The 26,860-nt window shown below is 49.9% G+C and overlaps 1 protein-coding gene across 3 annotated transcripts in view; it reads right to left on the bottom strand.

The window, feature by feature from the left end:
* LOC308462909 (trinucleotide repeat-containing gene 18 protein-like) overlaps positions 1–26,151 on the bottom strand; it is a 60,840-nt gene extending 34,689 nt beyond the window's left edge. For 2 of the 3 annotated variants that reach the window (XM_080980911.1, XM_080980912.1), the window contains exons 1-12: positions 26,028–26,151; positions 23,959–24,164; positions 22,673–22,819; positions 20,175–20,362; positions 18,639–19,059; positions 15,365–16,345; positions 13,678–13,850; positions 11,948–12,084; positions 11,433–11,561; positions 5,009–5,180; positions 3,561–3,927; positions 1,470–1,742 (exon numbers count right to left, since the gene is read on the bottom strand). In XM_080980911.1, coding sequence (XP_080837037.1) covers positions 1,470–1,742; positions 3,561–3,927; positions 5,009–5,180; positions 11,433–11,561; positions 11,948–12,084; positions 13,678–13,850; positions 15,365–16,345; positions 18,639–19,059; positions 20,175–20,362; positions 22,673–22,819; positions 23,959–24,088 — 3,118 coding nt within the window. In that variant the 5' untranslated portion in view covers positions 24,089–24,164; positions 26,028–26,151. The remainder of the gene's footprint in view (positions 1–1,469; positions 1,743–3,560; positions 3,928–5,008; positions 5,181–11,432; positions 11,562–11,947; positions 12,085–13,677; positions 13,851–15,364; positions 16,346–18,638; positions 19,060–20,174; positions 20,363–22,672; positions 22,820–23,958; positions 24,165–26,027) is intronic. The other variant, XM_080980913.1, reaches the window with a different exon arrangement.
* Between the last annotated feature and the right edge of the window lie 709 nt (positions 26,152–26,860).

Genomic DNA, 26,860 nt, shown 5'->3' with positions numbered 1-26,860 from the left:
TTTTTAAAAAGCAGAATTAATAGGGGTGGAGGGAAGCCTTAAAATTATTAGAGCCCAATTGGAACTGACAAAGAAAAATCGGTTTCATTTTATAGAATTAAGCCATTTTTAGAAGCAAAAATTACTAAGCTTAATCATTCCTTTTTTCTTTTCCCAAGCTACGTCTTTCTTCCTTTATAAAAGTGAATTTGCGGGGGGGGGGGGGCTGGGGAAACAGCCCACTGTGGAATAATCTGTGCCGAACATGACAAGCTGTGTTTTGGAGTCGGGGGGGGGGGGAGAGATTGATGCATAATGTGCTTTTCCTCCTGGAAAACAAAGCACCTTCAGAGAATCTGCAAGCCAGGGATATTTGAATAATACAAAGAACGCCACAATTTTGTTAATTCTCTCTTTTTCTTTGGTGCTAAGACATCGGGAGCGATGAAGGGACAGCGGAATGGGGCGAAGAAGCAGCAAGCTAAAAAAAAAACCCCCACTAGCGAGAGATGCAGCAAGAGAGACGAGGCAGACTGGTTTAGTTAAATACAAACTGGATACTTTTAATAGAAAGCTTGGTACCAAATTGCAGTACAGACATCGAGGGGGCACTCCCACACAACGTGGCATCTAAGTTACAAACCTCCTCCCAAGACCTCTAACACATGCAAAAAAAAGCAAAGAACCACATACAACAACAGCGATGGCGGCAAGAGATGGAGGGTTAAAAAAAAGGAAAGGAACAGATTTGGGAAGGGTCGGGATGGACAGCAAAGGCTAAATGCTCCAAGGGATCTTAGAGCTCTTAGAAGAGCGAGTCAGTAATAAAATACAGGGGTACCTTGGTTCTCAAACTCCTTGGTACTCAAACAACTTGGAACCCGAACGCTGCAAACCCGGAAGTAAGTGTTCCGGTTTGCGAACTTTTTTCAGAAGCCGAACGTGCTCCATTTTGAGTGCTGCACTTCCATTTTGAGTGTTACGCTGAGGTCTGTCTGTTTTTGCTATTTATTTTGCATGTTTGTTTGTTTTTGCGGCTCTTTTTTATTTTTGTGACAGTGTGGAACCCGGTTCAGCTACTGATTGTGTGACTGCAGTACATTGTTTATTGCTTTCATTTTATGGATCCATGGTCTCGTTAGACAGTAAAATTCATGTTCAATCACTGTTTTAGGGGTTGCTTTTAAAAGTCTGGAACGGATTAACACATTTTGCATTCATTTCTATGGGAAAGAGCGCCTTGGTTTTGGAACGCTTTGGTTTTGGAACGGACTTCCAGAATGGATTAAGTTTGAGAACCAAGGTACCACTGTAATAATAATAATAATAAGAGCTAGTGGCAAAAGCAGATGTTGTTGTTTTGCAAAAGAAAATACCAACAAAAGCACCATGAGGACCAAGATGGTCAGCCGGAGCCCCTCTCCCTGCTGCCAACACGCCCCTCATTCACTCAAACACCGACGCTTTGTTTGGTTTTATAATCTAGTAACCTTGATCGAACGAGTCCTCTGAAGAATCACTGAAGGAAGACCCCTCTCCGGGCAGCAAGCAAAACTGCGGCTTCCTGCTTGCCGTGGCAGCCAGTTTAGATTTGAGAGTCCTGGCGGCACAGATGCCTTTCTTGGCTGCCGCCCTGAGGCCTCCTCCGGCCGTCCGGCCGCTCGTGGGGGCCACCACACCGTACAGGCTGGGGGGTCTCGTTCTGGAGCCGTGAGAAGACCACTCGTCCTTCAGGGATCCGTCGTCTTCCTCAGAGTCTGTATCTGCAGCCAACGTAATTAATTTGGTGGGGTGTTCAAAACAAGGTGACAGAATAATTTGCAGAGGGAGAAGGAACCCACCAGCCGCCCTGATTGGCTGGGGCATCCCAGACAGACGGGCGAGGTATAAATAGTAAAATTATTATTCCTCGCTTCCATTTGGCTGCACACCATTGGAGAAGGCAAGGAGAACCTTGACTACCTATCTGTTGCGGGTGTGAAGCAAAATGTTCTTCAGGACCAACGCTTGGCTCCTAGATTGCTGAGGGAGTTGTATTGATGCTACACACAACTGTATCCCACATCGTTCTAGTAATTTCTGTAAAAAACCACCACGTGGGGACACTGCATGGTTCTTTCACGTGCAAATGGTGGTCGATGGCGCCGATATGGGGAGACAATGTGCCATTTTCTCAAACAATTCACGTGGCGGTACTGGAATAGTGTGGGATTCAGACAGTTCGAAGAGGAAACTGCCCCAAACCAGCAATGTATGAATGTTTAGGCAGTATATTTGTAAGCAAGGAACTTCTCCTTCACCTATACAGCGGAACCTCGGCTGTTGAGTGCTTCGGAAGCCGAACACCGACAATCCAGAAGTGAATGCTTCCATTTTCGAACTATGTTCAGAAGTCAAACGGCTTCCAATGTGTGTTTCTCCATTTTTTTTTTTTTGGTCTTCTGAAGGGATTACGTTCAACAACCAAGGTTCTGCTGTAGAAGAAGAGTCTACAGAATTCAAAAGGGCAGCAATCGGGAATTCATGGCCCTGCGGACATTGTGGGACTCCAACGGCCACCATCTCTCAATATGAAGAACGTCAGAAGACCCGGCTGGAGCAAGACCCTGGCCCATCTCGTCCAGAATCCTGTTCTCACAGCGGTGAAGCAGGTCCCTGTGGGAAACCTGCAATCAGGGTCCGAGCACAAGAACAACTCTCCCCTCCTGTGGTTTCCAGCCAGTGGCTGGTAGCCATCAAGAGCCCTCTCCCCTCCATGAATTTGTCCGATCCACTTCTAAAGCTGTCCAAATTGGTGGCCATCCCTGCGTCCTGTGGGAAGGAGTTCCACAGTTTAACTGTACTGCATGAGGAAAGACTTCCAACGTTCAGCTTCATTGAATGTTTTAGGGTTATGAGAGACAGAGAAAATTGGTTCCTAGTCCTCTTTCTCCTTGCCGGGCATCATTCCTTAAATTTTTGTCGTGTCACTGTTGGGCCCTGCGTGGCTGGAGCTGCTGGGAACTGGAGTCCAATGACATTTGGAGAGCCGTTGGTCCCTCGCCGCAGCAGAAGAGGCAAGCCATGCGGCACGGATTGTGGGATCAGCCTAAAGATCTCTCTCGCCCTCGCCACCATGCTCTGAGAAGCACACAGGCAGAGATGGAAAGCAGCCTTTGTCTCTCACCACAGATCCCAATTAGTGGAGATCCAGAGGCAAGATGGCGGCCGATCGCCCTTCACAGTTCTCTCCAGTGTGGCAAATGCTGAACGGAAATCCATTGGACATCCTGATGGAACTGCTTTCTAAGATCCTTCTGGTCTGATCGTCCCTCGATCTATTTGCCCCCACCCCCGTGGTGAAGCAGGGCTCCGTCACTGCCACAATGAGCCTAGAGAATTTGAACCAATATTCCCCAGCCTGGTGCCCTCCAAAGGCTGACGGACTCCAGCTCCCATCAGCCCCGGCCATCATGGATTAAGGGGGCGGCCGTCCAAAAACATCCAGAGGGCAGCAGGTTGGATGAAGCAGGATTAAACCTTTGCAAAGCCCATCAGAAACGCAACAGCTGAGGAAGAGCAGAAATAGCCAAGTTACTTACTGTACGAATAACTGCTAGCTTCGGATATTGTGGGGGAAATGGATGCCTTCAGGTGACCCTTGAGCTTTAGCCCCACCTCCATCTTCTTCATTTTGGCAGCCATTTTGTTTTTACCTTCTTTGGGGTCTTTCAGCGAGTAGCTCAGCGTTTCAGCCAAGCTCCTCTTCTCGTCCCTGCCCAGCGAGGGCTCGTGGGGAGACGCGTATCTGCCGCCGTAACAGCCGCCATTTCTCGGCCTCCCCGCCGAGCCGTCAGCAAACTTAAAAGGGGATTTCAGCTTGCTGTGTCTGCCGAGGGAGAGCGCTTTGTCAAGCTTGCTCACCAGCTGCTCCTGCTCGGACGCCAGCTTCTTCTTCTTAATCTTTAGCTGGCGAAAGAAAGGAGGAAAGGCAACGAACGGGACACGGGTGAATTCGTGGCACAGACGTCTCCGGTTTGGCCCTTCTGACTACACTGAGGTGACTTTTGAACTTTCTGCCTTCGGGGCAGAACTTTCCTCACAGAGGAACCCTTAGATGTCGTTCATGGGACAAAAGAGCATCATGAGGAATTCTGGGGCATGTACTTGGGCATGGCTCTTGCATGGCACCTGCCACTCCTACTGGACCTCACCCAAAAACCCACATGGCCTGAGAACATCTACACTTCGCCAGGGAAGATGGGTAATAGTCAGCAAGGAGCCTTGTCTTCCCTGGTCCTGAATGGGGTAACTGTGCCCCTGAAGGACCAGGTGCGCAGCCTGGGAGACATTTTTGGACTCACTGCTGTCCATGGAGGCGCAGGTCAATTCTGTGTCCAGGGCAACTGTCTCCCAGCTCCATCTGGTACGCTGGCTGAGACCTTACCTGCCAGCGGACTTTCTCGCCAGAGTGGTGCATGCTCTAGTTATCTCCCGCTTGGACTACTGCAATGCGCTCTATGTGGGGCTACCTTTGAAGGTGACCCAGAAACTGCAACTAATCCAGAATGTGGCAGCTAGACTGGTGACTGGGCGTGGCCACCAAGACCGGTCCTGAAAGACCTACATTGGCTCCCAGTAGGTTTCCGTGCACAATTCAAAGTGTTGGTGCTGACATTGAAAACCCTAAACGGCCTCAGTCCAGTATACCTGAAGGAGCGTCTCCACCCCCATTGTTCTGCCCGGACACTGAGGTCCAGCTCTGAGGGCCTTCTGGCGGTTCCCTCACTGCGAGAAGCGAGGTTACAGGGAACCAGGCGGAGGGCCTTCTCGGTGGTGACACCCGCCCTGTGGAACGCCCTCTTGTCAGATGTCAAGGAAATAAACAACTATCTGACTTTTAGAAGACATCTGAAGGCAGCCCTGAATCTGTAAATTTTAATTGTTTCACTTTTTGTTGTTGTATGTGCTGGAAGCCACCCAGAGTGGCTGAAGCAACCGAGACGGATAGACGGGGTTTAAATAATAATAAAAAATATTAACTACCAACCTCGCTGGAGAAGTTTGCCAGCACGTCCTGCTCATCCCAGCTGCGATTCCGTCCTCTCAGCTTCCCGCTCCTGCTCTCCGCATCGTCTTCTTCAAGGATGAGGCCCCTGTGCCTTTTCCTGGTTCCTTCGCCAGCCTCAGAGTCTTCGGAGAGCAGCAAGGATTTGCTCAGCCTGGAAGCCAGATAGAAAATAGTTGGTGACCGGATCTCCCTTTACCTTCCCTCGCAGGGTCACGGGAGACAAACTGTAGATCCCCCTTGGGATCTGGCACTTTGGTGGCGACCAGTAAGAGTGACAGGAGGGCTGTGGCTAGAGAGTTCCTAAAAACAAAGGCGTGGCGGTTATTTACGACATTCGGTACCTCCGGCAGGATGGGAAGTCGTGGAGACGTCGCTCTGTGTTTCTGCAAAGTCGAGGGCAAAAGGAAGGTAAAGGCTAGAGGCATAGAATAGTTGCGTTGGACCCTTGCTGAAATTCACACTTTGCAATTGCAATGGTATTTTGTCTTACTTGATCGCAAAGATCATCTCCTTGTCAATATAGTCTTGTTACAGCCATAGAATTATATAAAGTGGTACCTTGGTTCTCAAATGCCTGGATCCTCAAACACCGAAAACCCAGAAGTGTCCCGGTTTTCAAACGTTTTTTGGAAACCAAACGTACAATGCGGCTGTCGGCTATTGTTTCCAGGCGCCTGCACCAATCAGAAGCCGCGCCTTGGTTTTTGAACATTTCGGAAGATAAACGGACTTCCGGAACAGATTAAGTTTGGCACTTTTGTTTTTGCTATTTATTTTGCGTTTTTAAGGCTTTTTCGGTTAGTTTGTTTTTGTGACTGTGTGGAACCAAGCGCAGCTACAGACTGATGGATTGTGTGACTGTGGAAATGGATAAAAGCCCCCCATCCAAACAACGACTATCATCAGTGCAGGTAAGAAAAAAAAGTAGTTTTAAATTTTATCATCTACAATGTTGCCTTATTTATTTTACAGTACAGTACATTGATTGTTGCTTTCATTTTATGGATCAATGGTCTCGTTAGATGGTAAAATTCATGTTAAATTGCTGTTTTAGGGGTTGTTTTTAAAAGTCTGGAACGGATTGATCCGTTGTGCATTCCCTTCTATGGGAAAACGCACCTTGGTTTTGGAACGCTTTGGTTTTGGAACAGACTTCTGCAACGGATTAAGTTTGAGAATCAAGTTACCACTGTAAATAAAGAGTTGTGGGGTATCCCTGAAGGGTCATTGAGTCCAAACCCCTGCAATTCAGGAACCTCAACTATAGCATCTCTGACAGATGGGGGTGCCCCCTCTACTTAGAAATCCCCAGTGGAGAAAAGCCTGTTGCACTTTTTGTGGTTGTTACACAGAACGGCGCCCTTGCGTGCAATTTTGATTTCATCCTTTGCCTCTTTCTTTTTCCAGCCACTCTTGGGCACACTTCTTCAGAGCCTAGGGCTTGCCGATCAGAAGGTCAGCAGTTCGAATCCCCGCGACGGGGTGAGCTCCCGTTGCTCAGTCCCTGCTCCTGCCAACCTAGCAGTTCGAAAGCACGTCAAGTGCTAGTAGATAAATAGGTACCACTCCAGCGGGAAGGTAAATGGCGTTTCCGTGCGCTGCTCTGGTTCGCCAGAAGCGGCTTAGTCATGCTGGCCACATGACCCGGAAGCTGTCTGCGGACAACGGCGGCTCCCTCGGCCAATCTAGCAAGATGAGCACGCAACCCCAGAGTCGTCTACGACTGGACCTAACAGTCAGGGGTACCTTTACCTTTATCTAAGGTGCTACTGGACAATTTTTATATATATTTCAACTGCGTCAGACCAACATAGCTACGTACCTGAATCCCCAATTATTTTGTCAATAGAGAGCTGGCTGGCAGCTGTTGCAGCAAAAGAACAGGGGGCGCTGCCAGAGGCGTTGGTTTAGGGCACCCTGGGAGCAAAAATCCCAAGGAGAGGTAAGCCTAATTCAATAAATTGTGCCTCAGGCAGAAGAAATTCTGCAGAAAATAAATAAATCACATTCTTGCAAATGTTATTCCAATCCAACTGCTTAAATTTAGCACAGCAGAACTCTGTTCTGAGCTAGCAGGGAGCAGCAAGACATTCTGCAGGGACCTTATCCGTAATTAAGTTCAGCCACTCCCAGGACAGTATGTCCTTGGCGCTTTGAAACGGCAATTAAAAGTTCTCTGGTGAAACAATCATAATCTTGCACCATCGAGAACAGCTGATTCTCTGTTTATTTGGCTTTTGCTAGTCACAGGGGAAGGCCAAGGGGACTCTGCTCTCCACCTCCCCCCCCCCCATATACTGAAATTGGGAAGGCAACGAGATGTTGAAAGGCAGTCTAGAAATATTGCAAATGAACAAACAACCCCTGCTCTGACTTTCAAGATTCCACCAGGCATTTACACACCTCCAGACTGAAAATCTACAGACTCTCTCTCTCTCTTTCTCTCTGTACATAAATTCTCAAGATGTTTTAATTCAGCATTTGGTACCCATTGCTGCATGTGCACAGAATGGCTACAAACTATATATATTTCTGGGCCAGGATTATGTTCATACGAAACCTGCCGTGGCCCAGGAATTTAGCGGCAGAGTGGCAGCTTGGAGATCTGAGGCCACATGGGTAGAGCTGGGCAATATCTGGTTTTCAACACTGTGATATTATCCTCAGCCAGGGCCAGGGCCTTCTCAGTGATGGCTCTGACCTGGTGGAATGCTCTGTCCCATGAGACCAGGACCCTGCAGGATTTAACCTCCTTCCGCAGGGCCTGTAAGACAGAGCTATTCCGCCTGGCTTTCAATTTGAACTTAGCCTGATCTTTTATTCCCCTTCCTTCCCTCCCTCTCCCTTTTTTATGAAGATTACCCGCTCTGGGATCCCACAGCTAATTCTCCCCTGGTCTCCTCCTCCAATTAGGACTAATTCAGCCAGCTAGCCCTGGTGGTCATCTAATGTTTATTGGATGGATCCCCCCCCCCCCAAATTGATTTTTGAATTCTGAATGTATTGTTACGTTTTATACTGTATTTTATGCTGTTTTTTGTTGCCTCAATTAAGTGTTTTAAACTTGTTGTTAGCCTCCCTGAGCCCAGTTTTCTGAACCAAGAAGGGTGGAGTATACATAATAATTTATTATTAGTTCTTTATTATTATCACCAGCCAAACATTGTGATGTATATCGCTATGTCACAATGTCTGAAATCAGGATGGAGTTATGTGGAGTTATGTCTGGGGAGTCTAGAAACCCTTTGCTCCCTGCTATGCTTTGCTCCAGCCTGCGAGACAGAAGCTATCCTGAGACCCACCAGCAGTTTCTTTTCTTTGGGGGGGGGGCAGCTTTCCAAGCCAGATTCAGCTGCAAGGGGGCACAGGGGACATCTGCAAACTAAGGGGAAACTTATATAACGTACAACCCTATCTTACAAGATATGGGTTCAGTTCCAAGGGCTCCACATATACACAAAAAAGCACACGGTGTGTCCACCCACCATGTATTGGGGGGCGGAGTTCCGGCTTCAAGGTCCATGCACAAAGGCAAAATTGTATAAAAGCCACCAGAAACGCAGACAGACATTCCTACCTGTCCAGAGCAGGTTTTGCCCTCCACATCACTTACTGGGCTCTGGGATGTTTGCATAATAATAATAATAATAATATATTATTTGTACCCCGCCCATCTGGCTGGGTTTCCCCAGCCACTCTGGGCGGCTTCCAACAAAGATTAAAAATACATTAAAATGTCACACATTAAAACTTCCCTGAACAGGGCCCCAGAGCCCCCGCACCTCTTTGCTGGAAATAAAAGGTTTTATCAGCCTCTTAAAAAGCTTTGTCCCCCCATTCTCCAATTATTTAGTTTTACCACCATCCTCACAAAGCTGCAATCATGTTAAGTACAGATGAGCGTAAGTTGCAGGTCCTCTGCATATTGTGCAATCGCATCTTACGGGGTGCGTATGTGTTTTCAGTTCCAAGACTCCTGCAAATACAGTCGTGCCTTGGAAGTCAAACGGAATCCATTCCAGGAGTCCGTTCGACTTCCAAAAAGTTTGGAAACCAAAGCGCGGCTTCTGATTGGCTGCAGGAAGCTCCCCGCGGGACGTTCAGCTTCCAAAAACAGTTTGCAAACCGGAATCGTCACTTCCGGGTTTGCGGAGTTCAGGAGCCAAAATGTTTGGGAACTAAGCTGTTCCCAAACCAAGGTATGAAACAGTGCATACTCACACACTTGGAACCGAAACCCTGTGCAAGCATTCGATGCCGCTGCTAGATTTTGAGAAGCCACCCAAGTTCCTGTGAGATCTTGCAGGAGCATCCCAGGCCCAGAGGGAGAGCGGCAGGGCTTGGCGCTGGCTGGGTGCCGTCCCCACACTGAGCTTGAGGGGTTCCAGCCAGCCTTCAAGCCCGTATATTTGAAATCTCGCAACTTAAGTGCACATCAGATGCGGCCGTCAGCGGCGTAGCGTGGGTTGTCAGCACCCGGGGCAAGGCAAGTAATGTGCGCCCCCTAACCCCTAACCTGCCGCCGCTGCCAGCTTCTTCTTGCTGCTGCCTGGTCTGGTCTGGTGTGGTTCTCTCCCGCGCTCAGCGCTGCGCTGGGCGGCCGCTGCACTGTCCCTCCCCCAGATACTCCCTCGCTCTCTCTCCGCACCGCACGCCTGGCACCCACCCCCTCCACAGTGGGCGGCGACCCAGCGGTTCGGATCGGATTCGCACAGCCAGCACTGCAGTGAGAGAGAGTGAGTGAGCCAGGTAGGGGCAGAGAGCTGCGAGTGCGAGCGCGGCCCCCCAGATGTTGCGCCCGGTGCGGCCAGCCCCCCCTGCACCCCCCACGCTACGCCACTGGTGGCCGTACTGCAGACATTGCCCTTCTCCTCTTGACTATTTTTAACGAATTTAAAATATATCGTAAGCTGCCTTGAGAACTTTGGTGATCAGGCCAGGTGTAAACACTCCAAATAAATGAATGAATCAATAGTCTTGAACTAAGCGGTATGGAATAGCGGAGGAGGAAGTAAAGGATCTGTGCAGCGACACACATGGATCTGGTATTCTGCCTTTAAGGAAACGGTAATTCCAGACCCTCTCGATGCAGAATGCGGCTTCTTTTAAGATTCCCATCATGTTTGTCCACACAGACATATACATCAGTACCTTGGTTCTCAAACGCCTTGGTACTTGAACAACTTGAAACCTGAACACTGCAAACCTGGAAGCATGTGTTCCAGTCTGCAAACTTTTTCTGGAAGCCGAACGTACTCCGCTTTAAGTGTTACACTTCCGATTTCAGTGTTACGCTGAGATCTGTCTGTTTTTTGCTATTTATTTTGCATTTTTGTTTTTGCGGCTCCTTCTGTTTTGGGGATTGTGTGGAACGCAGTTCAGCTACTGATGATTGATAGATTGTGTGACTGCAGTGTATTGTTGATTGCTTTCGTTTGATGAATCAATGGCCTTGTTAGCCATTCATGTTAAATTTCTGTTTTTGGGGTTGCTTTTAAAAGTCTGGAACAGATTAACACATTTTGCATTCCTTTTTATGGGAAAGTGCGCCTTGGTTTTGGAACGCTTTGGTTTTGGAACGGACTAAGTTTGAGACCCAAGGGACCACTGTACACATCAAACACACTTACACAAGCCCCAGATAGCAGCAATTTCCACACGTTTCCCAAACCAGCTAAGCAGACGAACAGTGGACAGGGTTACAAAGAGACGGAGATTTGCGAAGACACACTGGACAAACAGCAGGAGAGGAAGAGGAGGAGAGAGAGACCGAGGGAGAGAGCAGGAGCTGCACACCCACATTGCCTGTTAAGCCCTTGGCAGAACCATTAAGGCTCCCTCTTGGCAAAAGACGCAAGGAAAGTAAGAACAGCCTTAGTTCACCATGTCCAAGCCGGATTCCTTAAAGCCGCTATACTTCTAATATGTCCCAGACTCCTGAGCAGAGGCGAAGCAATTTTTTAAAACATCCTCCATTAGGGAGCGAAGACGGAAGCAAAAGAAGAATCAGTGCCCCGGACAGGACCCAGGAAGACCCAGGGATCTTCTACACAGATCTATAATGGCGACAGTGCGCAGAGGCCATTGCCAGGATCAGGGCCCCACAAATAAGCAAGCGGACTCGTCTTGTGTGCTGGTCTGCTGTTCAGCTACCAAAACAACTTCTCTTCCCACCCTGCTTTGCTCATCCAGCGGTCCCTCCATGTGTGGCAGCAGCCCACCCCTTTCTGCCGCACTCTGTGGCCACAAGCCCTGGGCGCCTTGCGCGGCAACCCTCCTCCGAGATGCATGCACCTGCCGACTCAGCCCTGCGCTGGAAGAGAGCGTGTGTGTGTGCGCAAGAGAGAGAGAGAGAGCCGAAGAGACCCTGCTGCCCACGGCTTTCCCCGCAGTCCAGCCTTACTTTCCGCTCCTGCTGTCCCTCTTCCCTCTCTCCATAGGGGGCGACACTGCGCTCGGTCCATGCTTCCTCTTCCTGGGCCTTCCTGGGCCTCGTCTGGACAAGCTTCTACTTTTCTCGTCATGCTTTTCCCTTAAAAGAAACCACAGGCTGGGCTGTTAACCAAAAGCGACACAGGCATCAAAAATAAAATAAGTCGTCAAAAGAAAGAGAGGAAGTAACAGGAAGGAGACCGCCAAAAGCCACCTAGATCCATCACCAAACATCTAAAACTGCCCTACGCTCAGATCTGACGCCTCCAGGAAGGCCACCGCGAATCCAAAACGTGGAGAGCGCTCAAGGCCATATCCATGATCATGTCCTGCTCTCGACGTTTTTGCAAAGCTCAGTTCAAAGCACACCAATAACAGATGCCACCAAGAGGAGAATGAGGAAAGCCAAGGAGGAGAGTCTAGGGACAGCGGCACCAGCCAGGCAGCCGTGGAAGGCCGTAGGGGGGCTCCTCCGCGGCAACTTACTCTGAGTCTCTCCGCCGCTGCAGTTTCACCAGCTCGCGCTGCTTCTCCTTGTACCTCCTCTGCAGCTCGGCCAGCCTCATCCTGAAGTCCAGCTCCATGGGATCCATGTTCTCGATGGCCGACTTGATGGAGTGCATCTGAGAGGAGAAGAGTTGGGGATGCGGCAGGAAGGGAGGCAGGGAAGGAAAAGAAGAAGAAGAAGAGAGGATAGTGAGGGCAATGATGAGAGGGCAGCTCAGAAGACAACACGGACCCATCTGCAACTCAAGATGATAATAATAATAATAATAATAATAATAATAATAATTCATTTTTATTTGTATCCTGCCCTACCTGGCTGAGGCTGGACTCAGAGCAGCTAACATCATAAAAACAAGACGATATGCATAAAAACAGACACCAGTTAATTAAAATACATCTTAAAATTAATTCAGACAAATTAAAATCTGGGCAGGTGGTAATTATCAGGTTGGAATTGAGAGAGGTTAATACTTGCCAGGACCAACTGTTTCCACTGATCATACAAGGACCTGTGTGCAGGTTGGGGGTCTCCTTTGGGCTTGTTTTATATAAAAGAAAGTAAGTCAGACTGCATCCTGCCCAAAGGCCTGGCAGAACAGCTCCGTCTTGCAGGCCCTGAGGATGTGGTTCACTTCAAAGCTCAACAGCCGCAATGGGCAGGATGCTCAGAGTGTATGACGCACTGAGTCTGCACGAGTGACTTCAAGTTGCCAGTTTGCTTCTAGAGTCCACATCATGTGTTTGTGTTAACTTTTAAAGTGCTCAACAGCCTAAGAGCCTGTGGTCATCCTCTGAGGTCCTTCTTCATGCCTCCTCCATGAGAGGTCTGGAGCGTGGCAACATGAGAACGGGGCCTTTTCTGCAGTGGCTCCACATTTGAGGAATTCTCTCCCCAAGGAGTCTCACCTGGCACCCTCATTACACATCTGTAGGTGCCAAGTGAAAACACTCGTCTTTTTCCAGGGCTTTGGCTAATTACTGGGGGAGAGGGGAAGTATTTATGTTATTGTTGTTATGCACGTTGTTTTCATGTTGTAAACTGCTCTGTTATCTCTGGGTGACAGCGGTATATAAATTTAAACAACAACAACAACAAAATAATAATAATTCAGAAGGTACTCTTGTTTCAGCTGCAGCTTGTCACTCAGTGAGTTCTCCCACCCGCTCACAGAGCTCCTCGAGACCATATAACACCGGTCCTGAAAGACCTACATTGGCTCCCAGTACGTTTCCAAGCACAATCCAAAGTGTTGGTGCTGACCTTCAAAGCCCTAAACGGCCTCAACCCAGTAGACCTGAAGGAGCGTCTCCACCCCCACTGTTCAGCCCGGACACTGAGGTCCAGATCCAAGGGCCTCCTGGCGGTTCCCTCATTGCAAGAAGCAAAGCTACAGGGAACCAGGCAGAGGGCCTTCTCGGTAGTGGCTCCTGCCCTGTGGAAACCCTCTCTCCAGATGTCAAAGAGAACAACAACTACCAGACTTTTAGAAGACATTTGAAGGCAGCCCTCTTTAGGGAAGCTTTTAATGTTTAATAGGTTATTGTATTTTAATATTCTGTTGGAAGCCGCCCAGAGTGGCTGGGGAAACCCAGCAAGATGGGCGGGGTATAAATAAATAAATATATTGTATTATTATTATTATTATTATTATTATTATTATTACTGCCGCCACCTTTCAGAGCCAAGTCAGCTGCATAGAATTCCTCACCGGTTCATCTTTCTTCTGCATCCAGCTGTACTTTTTGTTGGGATCCAGTTCCCGGGGCAGGCGGATGTTTTTCAAGCTGTCCATGAAGGGGTTTGAGAGGACTTCCATGAGCATCTGAGTGCTGGCAGCTAGCAGGCTCTCCAGGGTCGGGCGGGCGGCAAAGCTCTCCAGACCTGCTTGGGAGGCAGTTTGGGCTTCAGTTAGAAGGATGGAGAAGTCTCAGGTTCACAGAGAAAATGGGGCAGCCCTAAGCCACACACGTAACACACAATGGCCTGGTTCGGATGAAACAGCCAGATAATCACTTGGCTGTGTGTCCCCAGCCTTTGCTCAGATTCCCTCTCCCGGATCTCCTGGGTTTGGGACACGACTACAGTTTGGCAACAAACCAGAACTCGAAGCCCGCTTCAAAGCACAACGCATGGATATTTTTTTTGGGGGGGTGGACCACAGGGAGAACTTCCTATCACTTTTTCATAGCTCTAGAACCCAGGTTCATTCAGTAGAGCTGAATGGCGGGCTTCTTCAACTATGGCAGTGGATTCCACAGCTTCCGTAGGAATGCGTAGGGGTGGCCCCTGACCTGCGCAGGTTTAAAAGAGGTTCATGGGTACCACGATGCACAAAGGCACCAATGGCTACCAGCTGCATGTTACTACAGTCTACCTCTACTGCTGGAGGCAGCGCGCTTCTGAACACCAGGGACTGGGAACTACAAGCGGGGGGAGAGAGAGCTGTTGAGCTCAGGCCTTGCTTGTGGGCATCTCCTAGGCCTCTGCAAGAACAGGAAGCTGGTCTAGGTGGGTCCCTGGCCATTCCGAGAAAACTATAGTTTGAGAAAGCCGTAACTGACCTAGTTCAGCAGTAAGAGCAAATCATGGCATACAGTGAATCAACAGTTAAGAGGGGGGCCAAGGAGAGCAATCATAAAAACCCCTGAAATCTTAGCTAAGGAATCCCTGACAGATGGCCTTCCAAGCTTTGCTTAAAAACCTCCAAGGAAAGATACCACCTCTCTTGGGAGTCAGTTCTACTGTTGAACGACTCTCTATGTCAGGAAGTTATTCCTAATGTTTAGTGCTTCCTTATAAATTGAATACATTGGTTTCTGGAGGAGCAGAAAACTAGCTTGCTCCACGTGGCAGACCTCCAGATATCTGAAGGTGGCTCTCATGTCAGCTCTCAGTCGTCCAGGCTAAACATACCCGACTCCCTCGTAAGGCTGTACAGCGCATGTGTCTTTGAGCATAGCCTCTCCAGCTCCTTGCACTGACCCAGGCCTTGTTCCTGAGCAGGACCCCCAAACGCACGTTGCTTTTGAGAGGAGCTGTGGCTCAGAGGCAAAAAAAGGGCTTTGCATTATGCAGTCCCCCCTCCCCAGTTCAACCCAGTTAAAAAGCATCTTGGGCGCCTGGGAATGAGCAAGACCCTTGCTTGTGATTCTGGAGTCTGCTAAGTCAGAGGAGGCAACCCTGGCTAAATGGACCAGTCATCTGTCTCTGCAAAGAGGCAGCATCAGAAACTCATTCAGCTCTAAGAGGCACCAGTCAGACTTTTGCAGTCCAAGCTCATGCATGTTTACCAAGACTGAGGTCCTGCAATGTTCAGTGAGTGCCTTGCCCTCTGTGTGTTTGTGTCTCTCTGTCTCCAGTGCAAGGAACGCAGCCCTCTGCCGCCCCAAACCCACCTTCTGCCTCCTGCCTCCTCTTCTCCAGCTCCAGTTCGGCGATTTCGCTCAGCAGCGTGATCCCCTGCAGGAAAGTGTGTTCCGGCGACAGGCTAGAGGACACCTCCAGGTTCACCACCGCCTCTTGGGCGACGCTGTCACCCACCAGCAGCGGGCACGCCTGGGGCAACTCGGCCGCGGCCACCAGGGCGTTCATCCCGGCCAGGGGGTCTTCCGGCTTGATATCCAGGGCTGAGACGAGGCAGGAGACTGGCTCGCTCCCGCAGCAGGGCCTCTCCGGGAGCGGCTCCTCTTCCGGAATGAGGACGGGGAATTCCCTCCCCTGCGGAGAGCAGATGTGAGGCAGCTCCAGGGACAGCGACGGCTCCTCCGCCTGCTCGGCCGGTCGGTGCAACAACGCACCATCGTAGTGGACGGGGCAAGTGTCGGCGTCTGCAGCCTCTGCTTGGCTCTCCAGATCTGCAGGACAGGCCATCGATTCATACACAGGCTGGCAGTCCTGAAGAGCTTCTGCTTCTTCCTCCTCTTCCTCTTCCTCCTCTTCTTCTTCATGCCTCAAGCTGCTCAAGGCCTTGCCATGGCACATGAGGAGCCCTCGACCACCCACGTCCTGGAGCGGGCGAGCCACGGAGGCCGCCAGGTCCAGGGCTCCCACGTCCTGCTTGCAGATGTCCCCCTCGTGGTTTGCGTCCAGCTCCAGCTCCGTCTTCACCCGTTCTTCCAGAAGTTCCCCCTCCTCCTCTTCTTCTTCTTCCTCCTCCTCCTCTTCCTCTGCCCGCATGGGCTTCACGATTTTAGACGGGGAGAGGTGGGTGGGCTTGACTTCTGGGGAAAGAGCCAGGCCCTCGGGGTCCCCAGCGGGCAGCGGGACGGCAGGCGCCAAGCCATCTGCGTCCGAGGCGGCCGTTGGCTGGAGGAGGTATGGGTAGTGTCTTCTGAAAGAAGCCGGGAGGGCCTGGAATGGGTATCCCGAAGGAATCTCTGCAGGGGGGAGAGAGAAGCTGGGATCATGGCCAGAAAGCAAGGAGGCGGCCCAAGGACCCCCTGCCCTACAAACAAATATGGCTGACATATCTCAGCTAAAGCATCCATGACACATGGCCACCCAACCTTTAATTACTTTCCCCTAGCAGAAAAGAGGGTCCACATCTTGTTTAACCGTCACTCATGCACCTGTAATTTATTTACTTTGGTTTTATTTTATGCCTGCATTTGTTCAACAGAGATCTGTAACTGTACAGGGGCTATGCACATTGTCATCAGATCCTGGGCAAGAACTCGTAATTTGCAAAATCTTGTACAACCTTTTTCTGAAAATGAATAAAATTACTGCAAGAAAGGGAGGAAGAAGGAGTCCCTTTCTCCCCAAGGGAGAAGAACTGCTATAATAATAATAATAATAATAATAATAATAATAATAATTTATTATTTATTATTTATACTGCACCCATCTGGCTGGGTTTCCCCAGCCGCTCTGGGCGGCTTCCAACACAATATTAAAATACAGTAATGCACCACACATTAAAAGCTTCCCTAAACAGGGAACATTGGCCTGGGTCTTGCTGCTATATACCTGCTGGGATTGACAAGGCATTTGACCCTCACCTGAATCTCATTTAACTCTAAAGCAGACCTGGAAGGTTCTCCTTAATCGCGCCCAACAAGAAGCCATGATTCAGGACATGGGCCATTTTTTTAAAAGGCTGGCAATTTTCTAACGCTTCTGTTTGCAGAGACAGGCTTGAATGTGTGTGAGCGGGGTGAGCAGGGTTTGGCAGAGGACTGCACAAGTTTCAGCTGTTTTAAATGTAATTCATTAATCGATTAGATGAGGGGCGGGGAGAAAGCGAATACTTCCTTAAGAAGCACCCACATTGTTTTTAGTTAAGGCATGCATTGAGATCGCCTTGCCCCACATCTGCCCCCTGGGCTGCTTTGGTTGGCAGAATTGGTCCCATAATACCTGTTGTGCGTTTGTAAGAACTCAGTTGTTTAGTGTGGCAGACCCTAGACCCTGACACTCCCTGCCTATTGACAATGTTATAGTGAATTGTTGGTCCCTTGTCTTCCCTTCCCCCACTGCCCTGCTCACAGTTGTGACAAATATTCCTACCTTATGAATGGTCTGTGTCATCATTAAGAAAAGGAGGTCAGAAGAGGCCAGTATAGATGTAAAATGTCCCTGGATTGAGTGACTGTTCTTCTTTAAGTTCTCAAAGCTCTTAACCTAGCTCAAGATTATACCTGAGGTATACCTGAGTATACCTCAAGGAGCATCTCCATCATTCAGCCCCGACTCTGTGAGGTCCAGCTCTGAGGGCCTTCTGGCAGTTCTCACTGCGAGAAGTGAGGTTACAAGAAACCAGGCAGAGGGCCTTCTCGGTGGTGGTGCCCACCCTGTGCAACGCCCTCCCATTAGATGTCAAGGAACAACTACCTGACTTTTAGAAGACATCGGAAGGCAGCCCTGTTTAGGGAAGTTTTTAATGTATGAAGTTTTATTCTGTTTTTAGTGTTCTCTTGGGAACCACGGAGAGTGGCTGGGGAAACCCAGCCAGATGGGCAGAGTATAATTATTATTATTATTATTATTATTACTACTACTACTACTACAGTGGTACCTCGGTTTACAAACAGTCCTGTTAACGAACTATTCCATTTACGAACTCCACAAAACCAAAAGTAGTGTTCCGGTTTGCAGACTTTGCCTCTGTCTATGAACAGAAGCCGAATGATGGTAGGCCTCATTAGAGAAAGCGTGCGTCGGTTTAAGAACGGATTTGGTTTAGGAATGAACTTTAGGAACAGATTAAGTTCGTAAACCAAGGCACCACTGTATTATGTTGTTGTTGTTGTTGTTGTTGTTGTTGTTGTTGTTGTTGTTGTTGTTGTTGTCGTCCTCTAAACTAAGCCAGATGTTTAATTGATAGCTCACCAATGGAAAACCAAGACTTTAGAGCGGTCTTGCCCCAAAATGGAAACCAGACATTCTGTTTTGGCAACCGCAACCTTGGTTTGAGGAGCCATTTGGTGCCTATCTTATAGGTTTCTCCTGCTGGGTCTCCCCTCGTTTCTGCTTCACCCTCGGGGTCCTGCGTCGCATGAGAACCCCAGCCGCACATTTTTCGCATGCCGATGACTTCTGAGCGGTGATGGGGGAGTCTTTTTTTGGGGGGGTGGAGAGCAGGAGAAAGCTAAGGAAGGTAACAGCGAAGACAAGGACGCCAGGATCAAAGTGCGAGGGGGCTCCCTGCCCAGGTTTGGGCTCCCTTACCTGGGAACAAAGCCTGGTAGGGGCTGGAGGCTCCCTTCTCCATCTCCTTCTTCTCGGCACCGTCAGGTTCCTCCTCTTCCTTGGGGGGGATGGCGGGAGCCGGGGGCGGAGAAGCGGGGGGCGGGCTGGAAGGGTGGGAGATGGGGGTGGCAGGGTAGGAGTAGGCCGGCTGCAGCGGGGGCTCCTCCATCTTTTGGATCACCTCCGCCTTGAGGACGGGCACAGGGGATGCCCTGGGGGACAGGGCAGGGGGGCTCCCGGCCTTGCTGTAGGAGGCAGAGGTGCTGGGCGACAGGACGGGGGGCTTCCGGCGCAGGAGGCCCGAGGCGGAGGTGGCGAGGCCGGGCTTGGCGCCCTCCAGATTCCGCTTGGACATCTTCTCCTCCATCTCTGCCCGCTGCTCACTCGCTTTTAACCTCTCCTGCATGGGGGGAGGGAGAGAAGGGTGCAAAAGAATGATTAAATTTAAAGGGACCCCTGACCATTAGGTCTAGTTGTGGATGACTCTGGGGTTGTGGCGCTCGTCTCGCTTTATTGGCCAAGGGAGCCAACGTACAGCTTCCGGGTCATGTGGCCAGCATGACTAAGCCACTTCTGGCGAACCAGAGCAGCGCACGGAAACGCCGTTTACCTTCCCGCCGGAGTGGTACCTATTTATCTACTTGCTCTTTGACGTGCCTTCGAACTGCTAGGTGGGCAGGAGCAGGGACCGAGCAACGGGAGCTCACCCCATCACGAGGATTTGAACCACTGACCTTCTGATCGGCAAGTCCTAGGCTCTGTGGTTTAACCCACAGTGCCACCCGCGTCTGTATTTGTATATATAAAGGTAAAGGTACCCCTGCCCGTACGGGCAAGCGTGTCTGACTCTAAGGTTGTGCACCCATCTCACTTAAGAGGCCGGGGGCCAGCGCTGTCCGGAGACACGTCCAGGTCACGTGGCCAGCGTGACGAAGCTGCTCTGGTGAGCCAGCACCAGCGCAGCACACGGAAACGCCATTTACCTTCCCGTTATAAAGCGGTAGCTATTTATCTACTTGCACTTAGGGGTGCTTTAAAACTGCTAGGTGGGCAGGAGCTGGGACCGAAAGACGGGAGCTCACCCCGCAGCGGGGATTCGAACCACCGACCATACGATCGGCAAGTCCTAGGCACTGAGGTTTTACCCACAGCGCCACCCGCGTCCCTATATTTGTATATTTGTATATTTGTATATATAGCTCACAATAAATATAGTGCACTGAAGAACCTGGAACTCTGAGCATGTCTGCTAAAGCGCCGCGAAGAATTCACGACATGAAGCTGGCAGGCCAACCTTCAAGCAACAACCTGCCCAACCAGGGGCCTGTTTTGGATTGCATCGCCGGTGGTCAAAAGCAGTCGGGGACAGTGGGAGTTGATTCCAACATTGAGGGGGCACCTTGTTGGTCAAAGCCAGTTCCTTCCGCTTCGGAAAGGAGAAAACTCTGGTGCGGTTTGGGCCTTTGGCATCGCCAGAGCGGGTTGCCAGTTTTGCCCCTGCGCTGGGGGACTTACCACCAGCTGGGCACTCCGGTGGAGCTCCATGGCGTGGGCGGCTTGCTGCTGCAAGATGTACAGCTCGTGCTGGCGGATCAGCTGCTGGTGAGAGAGGAGCTGCAGCTGCTGCGCGTGCTGCAAGGAGCTCCTCACCGGGGGGTACATGGCGGGCCAGAGAGGCGGCGCACGGTCCATCAGCTCCGCCGCTGTGGAGAGAGACAAGGCGGACAGGAAGTCACAACAACACCGCTACTCAAAAAACAAAAGACCACAACATGTTCATAGAAGCATAGAGCTGGGAGGGTCGTCAATTCCAAACCCCTGCAATGAGACCTGTGGGTTTAGGGCACAATACAAATTCAATAAATAATGATGATGATGATGCAGGAATTGTTCATCATTATCATCATCAGTCTTTATTACGGTCCAGAGACCCAACAAATCATTACAAAGCAATATACAATTCATACAGCCTACCTCCAGGTTAAACAAGCATTTTGTTCAGAATATAGTTCAGAATATATATAAAAACTTTGCCACTGCTAATGTTCTAGCATTTGTCCGGTCTTCCAATAGGAACCTGACATAGTGAGCCTCTGATTTTCCCGGGAAAGGTACCAGCAAGGGTAGTATCAGTTCAGCCCTGGCTGGCTCATATTTTGCACAATGCAACAAAATATGTTTTATGGAATCGATGTCTTGAGCACATGAGCAAAGTCTGTCCTGGTAGGGAACTCCTCTCAACCTGCCATCCAACACTGCAGAAGGAAAGACGTTTAGTCTGGCTTTGGTGAAAAGCCTTCGATAGTTTGGTACTGTCAGGTTTTTAATGTAAGATGTTAACTTAAAGACACACACATATTGTACTCCTACTGCCAGCGGACTACAGACTGCGTGTGATCGAGAACACAAGTCACTGTGTGCATTGTCCCATAATCTTTGCTTTAATTGTTTGCCGAACGTTGGGCTCGAACCCACAGCCCTGAGAGGAAGAGTCTCGTGCTCTGCCGACTGAGCATTCGATCCCTCAGGACCCAAAGGACCACAAACAATTCCACCCACCCCCCCTGCATCTGACCACACTTTTTTAAAAAAACATATCTTTATCCAAATCTTTATCTCTTCCACCCCAGTGGGCCAACTCTGACAGGAGTCACTGGCCTGTCAATCAACTGGTGTCATGGTGTCTGGTAGGTGGGTGATCTGACCTGCCTGTCAAAGCCGACCCACAAGAGTTGGCAAGAGGGGTCTTGTTCACTTGCAAGACAACTCAACCCTCCATGCCTGCGGATCTCATCCTGAATATGGGGACGCCGCAGGGATGCATGTTGAGCCCACTTTTATATACGCTCTACACAGCTGACTGTGCCCCCAAATACCCCAGTAATAAGTTCATTAAGTTTGCAGATGATACAACAGTGGTTGGTTTAATCACGGTTGGAGTGGGGGAGGTGGCCTATAGGAAGGAAGTTGAGCAGTTGGGGGAGTGGTGCAGGAAAAACAACTTACTCCTTAACTTAAAGAAAACAAAAGAGGTTATTGTGGACTTTAGGAAATGTAAATTGAATATTCAGCCACAGATTATTGAGGGGAAGTGTGTGGAACAGGTCCCAGTGTTTCGATTTCTGGGAATGGAGTTGAGAGATGACCTAACCTGGGGGAAAAACAGCAAAGACCTGATGAAGAGAGCACAACAGAGGTTATATTTTCTGAGAATCCTCCGGAAAAATAATCTCTCCAAGGACCTGTTGATGGCATTTTACCATTGTACTGTTGAGAGTGTATTAACTTATGGTCTGTGTGTGTGGTTTGGGAGCTGCACGGTCGGGGAAAAACAATGCTGTCCAGGGTTGTAAAGACTGCAGAGAGAATAATTGGGCACACTCTTCCCACCTTGGATCAAATCTATGCTTCCAGGTGCCATAAGAAAGCTGCAGAGATAGCGCAGGATAGTGCACACCCCGGAAATGATCTCTTTCAGCTTCTGCCTTCTGGAAGAAGGTACAGGGTCATAAAGACTAGGACTAGCCGCCTGAGAAACAGTTTCTATCCAAATGCGATTTGGGTTTTAAACGCAGTGTAAGGTAGTCTCTATGGGAGTATGTTGTATTTAATTACGGGGTATCAGAGTTTTTAGGGGGCTAACCAGGCTGGGGTAGCAGGCTTGTTGGTTTTTGAATGTCTGACGTAGATTTTTTCAATTTTGTTGTTCTGTATGGGACAATGACATTAAAGATTATCGTATCGTATCTGATAAACAGAGGGCTCAATCCTTCTGCCTGCAGGGATCTGCTTGGGCACGGTGTTCCCCGCAGGATTGAACTCTGCCCATCAGTGATGGACAGCTGAGCAAGGTTAGGGAAAACATGGCCTTAGGGCCAAGCTGGAAGAAAGGGAAACAGCCACGGCTTGGGCCCTGGGCTCTTGAGGGTGAAGAAGGGAGTTCTAGCATCCCGAAAGCTCCTCCATCCCAGAAAAGAGCCTTTCAAGCCATCCCTCCTCACTTAGGTACTCACCAAAGTGCGGCAGGTGCTCGCTGGGGATCACGACAAGCTGGCCAGACTGAGGGTCCCTGGCAAACTGGTAGGCGGAAGGGAGCGCTCCCCCCATGCCAGCGGGGAAGCCGGGAGTCATGCCTTGGTGCAACGAAGGGTGGCCGAGACCTAAGAGAAAAAGGACTAGAGATTACTATACGTGGGGCTGCCTCGGAAGACGGTTCGGAAACTTCAGCTGGTGCAGAATTCGGCAGCTGGGTTGCTCACCGGGGCAAGACGGCTTCAGCATATTACACTGATCCCAGCCTGACTGCCCTGGCTGACAATCAATTTCCGGACCCAATTCAAAGTGCTGGTTCTGACCCAAAAAGCCTTAAACGGCTCCAGACCACAATTCTCTCAAGGACCACCTCTCCCCATCTGAACCACCCCAGACCCTGTGATCACCATCCAAGGCCTTTCTTTGTGTGCCTCCTCCGCAGGAGGTCCGGAGAGTGGCAACACGAGAACAGGGCCTTTTCTGTGGTGGCTCCCCATTTGTGGAAAGCTCTCCCTCTCGAGGCTCTCTTGGCGCCTTCACTACGTATCTTGAGGTGCGAGAAGAAAACCTCCCTCTTCTCCCAGGCCTTTGGCTAATTAAACCACCTATGGCCTTTCAAACTGGGGAGTATTGTTTAAGTCTCTTACTATGCTATGCATTTTTGTGTTTATACCGTATCGGTCTGAATATAAGCCGCAGTTTTTTCAAATTTCCAACCGTGAAAAGTTAAAGTGCGGCTTAAAGTCGCGACCTTACAAAAATGGGCTTGTACGATATCACTGCTGAAACAGACATAAGGTAAAACGGAACGGGGGTGAGTGCCTGCGGAATTTTAAGGGAGCAGCTTATATTCGGGTATTGTGTTTTTTTCTTTTCTTCCCCTTGAATTTTAAAGGTGCGGCTTACATTCAGGTGCGGCTTATATTCGGGCCAATACGGTATATTGCATAACTGCCCTATGATCTTCCAATGAAATGTGGCATATAAGTGAATGAATGTATGAATGAATGAATGAATGAACGAACGAACAAACGAACGAATGACCTGGCTCCCTGTCTTTGGAAACAGCAGTCCAGGAAATGGGTGCTGCTGGAACGAAACTGCTCCAGGTGAGGCCTTCACAGATTATTTGCCCAGACGGATGCTGCCCCTCCCCACAAGAGCGGAGACCTTCTGCCAGCCCACCCACCTGCCCCTCAAGTTCGGTAGGTGCCGGTCCAATCCTGCAATCCCGCCAGCAAGCGGAACCCCTGCCCCACAGACTCACCGTAGGGATGCCCTGCCAACCACATGGAGGAGCTGCTGGTTCTGGGCAGCCACGGGTGAGTCGCTAGGTGAGACGCGGGGTCAGCGGACCACCGCCCTGAGCCAGTCAAGGGGGGGCCCCCAGTCACCATGAGGTTGGAGTTCAAACCGTTCGCAGTGCAACCGGCAGGATGTATCCGCGCGAAGTCGGCCAGCTCTTTGCTTTCTCTAAGGGGAGGAAAGACGAGGGAAAGGATTAGGAGCGAGGGCAGCCTTTGCCAACCTGGTGCCCACCAAGGGTTTGGATTATAACTCCCATCAGTCGCAAGTTTCCATAGCTATTCCAGGCTGCATCAACAGAAGTATATAGTCCTGGGGAAATCATAGTACCCCACTATTATGTCTTGCTCAGACCACACCTGGAGGCCTGTGCCCAATTCTGGGCACTACGTACATCTTCCCCTGGGCACATGCTCAGCCCAGGAATTTGCTTTTAGTTCCACAGTCCCGACACACTCATAAATATCTGTTCTGTGCAACCCTAAGCTGCCCAAATTGGGGGTGGGCTGGCTTTTTTGTTGTTTTGTTGGGGGGGTCAGAGTAACTGCAGATACTTTCTGCTTCCTTGTTATAAAGTGCCGGGAAGTGCCATTATGGTACCATATACCAAATTCATCATAACCACAGCTTAAAATGCATTGTGCTATTTTTTAAAAACAAAATCTGAATTTCAAGTTACACATTTATTTATTAAATGTATATTCTGACCACCCTCCCAAAGTAGCCCAGGGCAGCAAACCACAAGTGATAAAATAGTGAAAGTATCTTTGAAACTTTGATGCACTGGTATACTGGGGACATATTACAGAGCTGACATTTATTCCAAGGCATGGGAATTAGACTAAGAACATAAGGCTTTGGGACTCCCTCCTTAGAGAGGCCAGACTTGCTCCCTTCCGCTGGCGGGCAAAGGTTTTTATTATTATTATTCTGGCAGTCCTTTGGGAACTGACTGCTTTTTATGGAAAGAGTTTTGCTGTTATATTATCTGTATTTTAACGAATCTGGTTTTTGTATTGCTTTAACCCCCACAGGTAGCTTAATCGCTCGTTAACGTTAACATTAACCTTTTACATGTTCTCATCTATATGTGCTTCATCTGCCTTTGTTTAAATTTTTGTGAGCCGCCTTGAGTCCCAGTTGGGGGGGGGGAGGCGGGATATATATGAATAAAAAGAGGAGGAGGGAAAAGAAAGGAAGAAGAAGAGGAGGAGGAGGAGGGGGGAGGAGGAGGGGAGAAGGAGAAAGAGGAGGAGGAGGAGGAGGAGAAAGAAGAGGAGGAGAAGGGAGAGAGAGAGAGAGAGAGGAGGAGGAGGAGGAGGAGGAGGAGGAGGAGGAGGAGGAGGAGGAGAGAAAGAGAAAGAGAAAGAGAAAGAGAAAGAGAAAGAGAAAGAAGAGAAGGGGAGAAGGAGGAGAAGGAGAGAAAGAGAAAGAGAAAGAAGAGAAGGGGAGAAGGAGGAGAAGGAGAGAAAGAGAAAGAGGAGAAGGGGGAGGAGGAAAAGGAGGGGAGGAGGAGAGAAAGAGAAAGTGAAGGAGAGAAAGAGAAAGAGAAGGAGGAGGAGGAGGAGAAAGAGAAAGAGAAGGAAGAGAAGGGGAGAAGGAGGAGGAGGAGAGAAAGAAAAAGAGGAGGAGAAGGAAAAGGAGGAGAAGGAGGAAAAGGAGGGGGGAGGAGGAGGAGGAGAAGGAGAAGGAGAAGAAGAACAAGAACAAGAACAGACCAGAGAGATCCCATCTAGTCCAGCATCCTGTTTTCCACAGTGGCCAACCAGATGCCCCAATCGGAAGCCCCAAAACAGGACAGGGTGGGGGGCAACACCTCATGTTTCCCAGAAACAGCTATTTAGCGGCAGCTGCATTTCCACCACCCCCATTCAGTTCCTCCTCCGCCCACCAAACGGAGACACAGAATTGTGAAGAAGCCGCACAGCAGCCCAGGTCTTCCCTGCAGTCCACCGTTCCCGGATCCCCAGCTGCCAAGCAGCTCCCCAAGCACAACCTGCGCTCCACGCAGCCCACCCACGGGGGCGTCACCTGAGGAGCTTCTCCTGGTCTCGTTCCAGACGACTCGCCAGGAGGTGGCTGTCTCGGTGGCGCGGGCGGTCGTCCCCACAGTCCTCGCTGGAGCGTCCGTGTCCTGGAAGTCACGAGCAGAGGACAGTTGGCAAGAGAGCAAGATCAACCCTGGTGGAATTGGGGTGGGTGCTGAGCGCTCTAGTTCCGCCCCGCTCCCACAAAACTGCGGTTCCCAGGGTTCTTTGTGGGAAGACCATAGCAGAGCACGGAAGGGCCAACTTATGGTGCAAATCTATGTCCTGAGAGAGCCACTTCCGCCTGCAGAGTAGGTGTGGTTGCGGGCTACACACCCAGCCACCTCGCGATTGGGGGAATCCCCGGGCCACGTCACCCCTGGCCAGCCAATTGGCTGGCTCTGGGGGTGGGACTGGCCCTATTTAACACAGTTGCGCCAGGGATCTCCCTCTTTTGCCGCCTACCAGCTGTTCCTGTTTCCCACCCTCCCGCCCTATAAGGTTTTTGTTCCTGGACCTTGGTTGGTCGCTGTTGAGGGACCTGGTAGGATTTTTTCCACTTGGCAAATTGGCACCAGCCACTTGGTTTTTGCCTACCTAGTAGCAAATTGTCACAACTTTCTGGGTATTGGCGGTTAGGAATTGGTATTGGTATACAGTGGTACCTCTGGATATGTACTTAATTCATTCCAGAGGTCCATTCTTAACCTGAAACTGTTCTTAACCTGAAGCACCACTTTAGCTAATGGGGCCTCGCGCTGCTGGAGCACGATTTCTGTTCTCATCCTGAAGCAAAGTTCTTAACCTGAGGTACTATTTCTGGGTTAGTGGAGTCTG

This window comes from Podarcis pityusensis (genome assembly GCF_964106645.2).
Source record: "Podarcis pityusensis genome assembly, chromosome: 14".
In the NCBI taxonomy this organism is placed as follows: domain Eukaryota; kingdom Metazoa; phylum Chordata; class Lepidosauria; order Squamata; family Lacertidae; genus Podarcis; species Podarcis pityusensis.
This window is presented reverse-complemented; position numbering and strand designations above follow the sequence as displayed.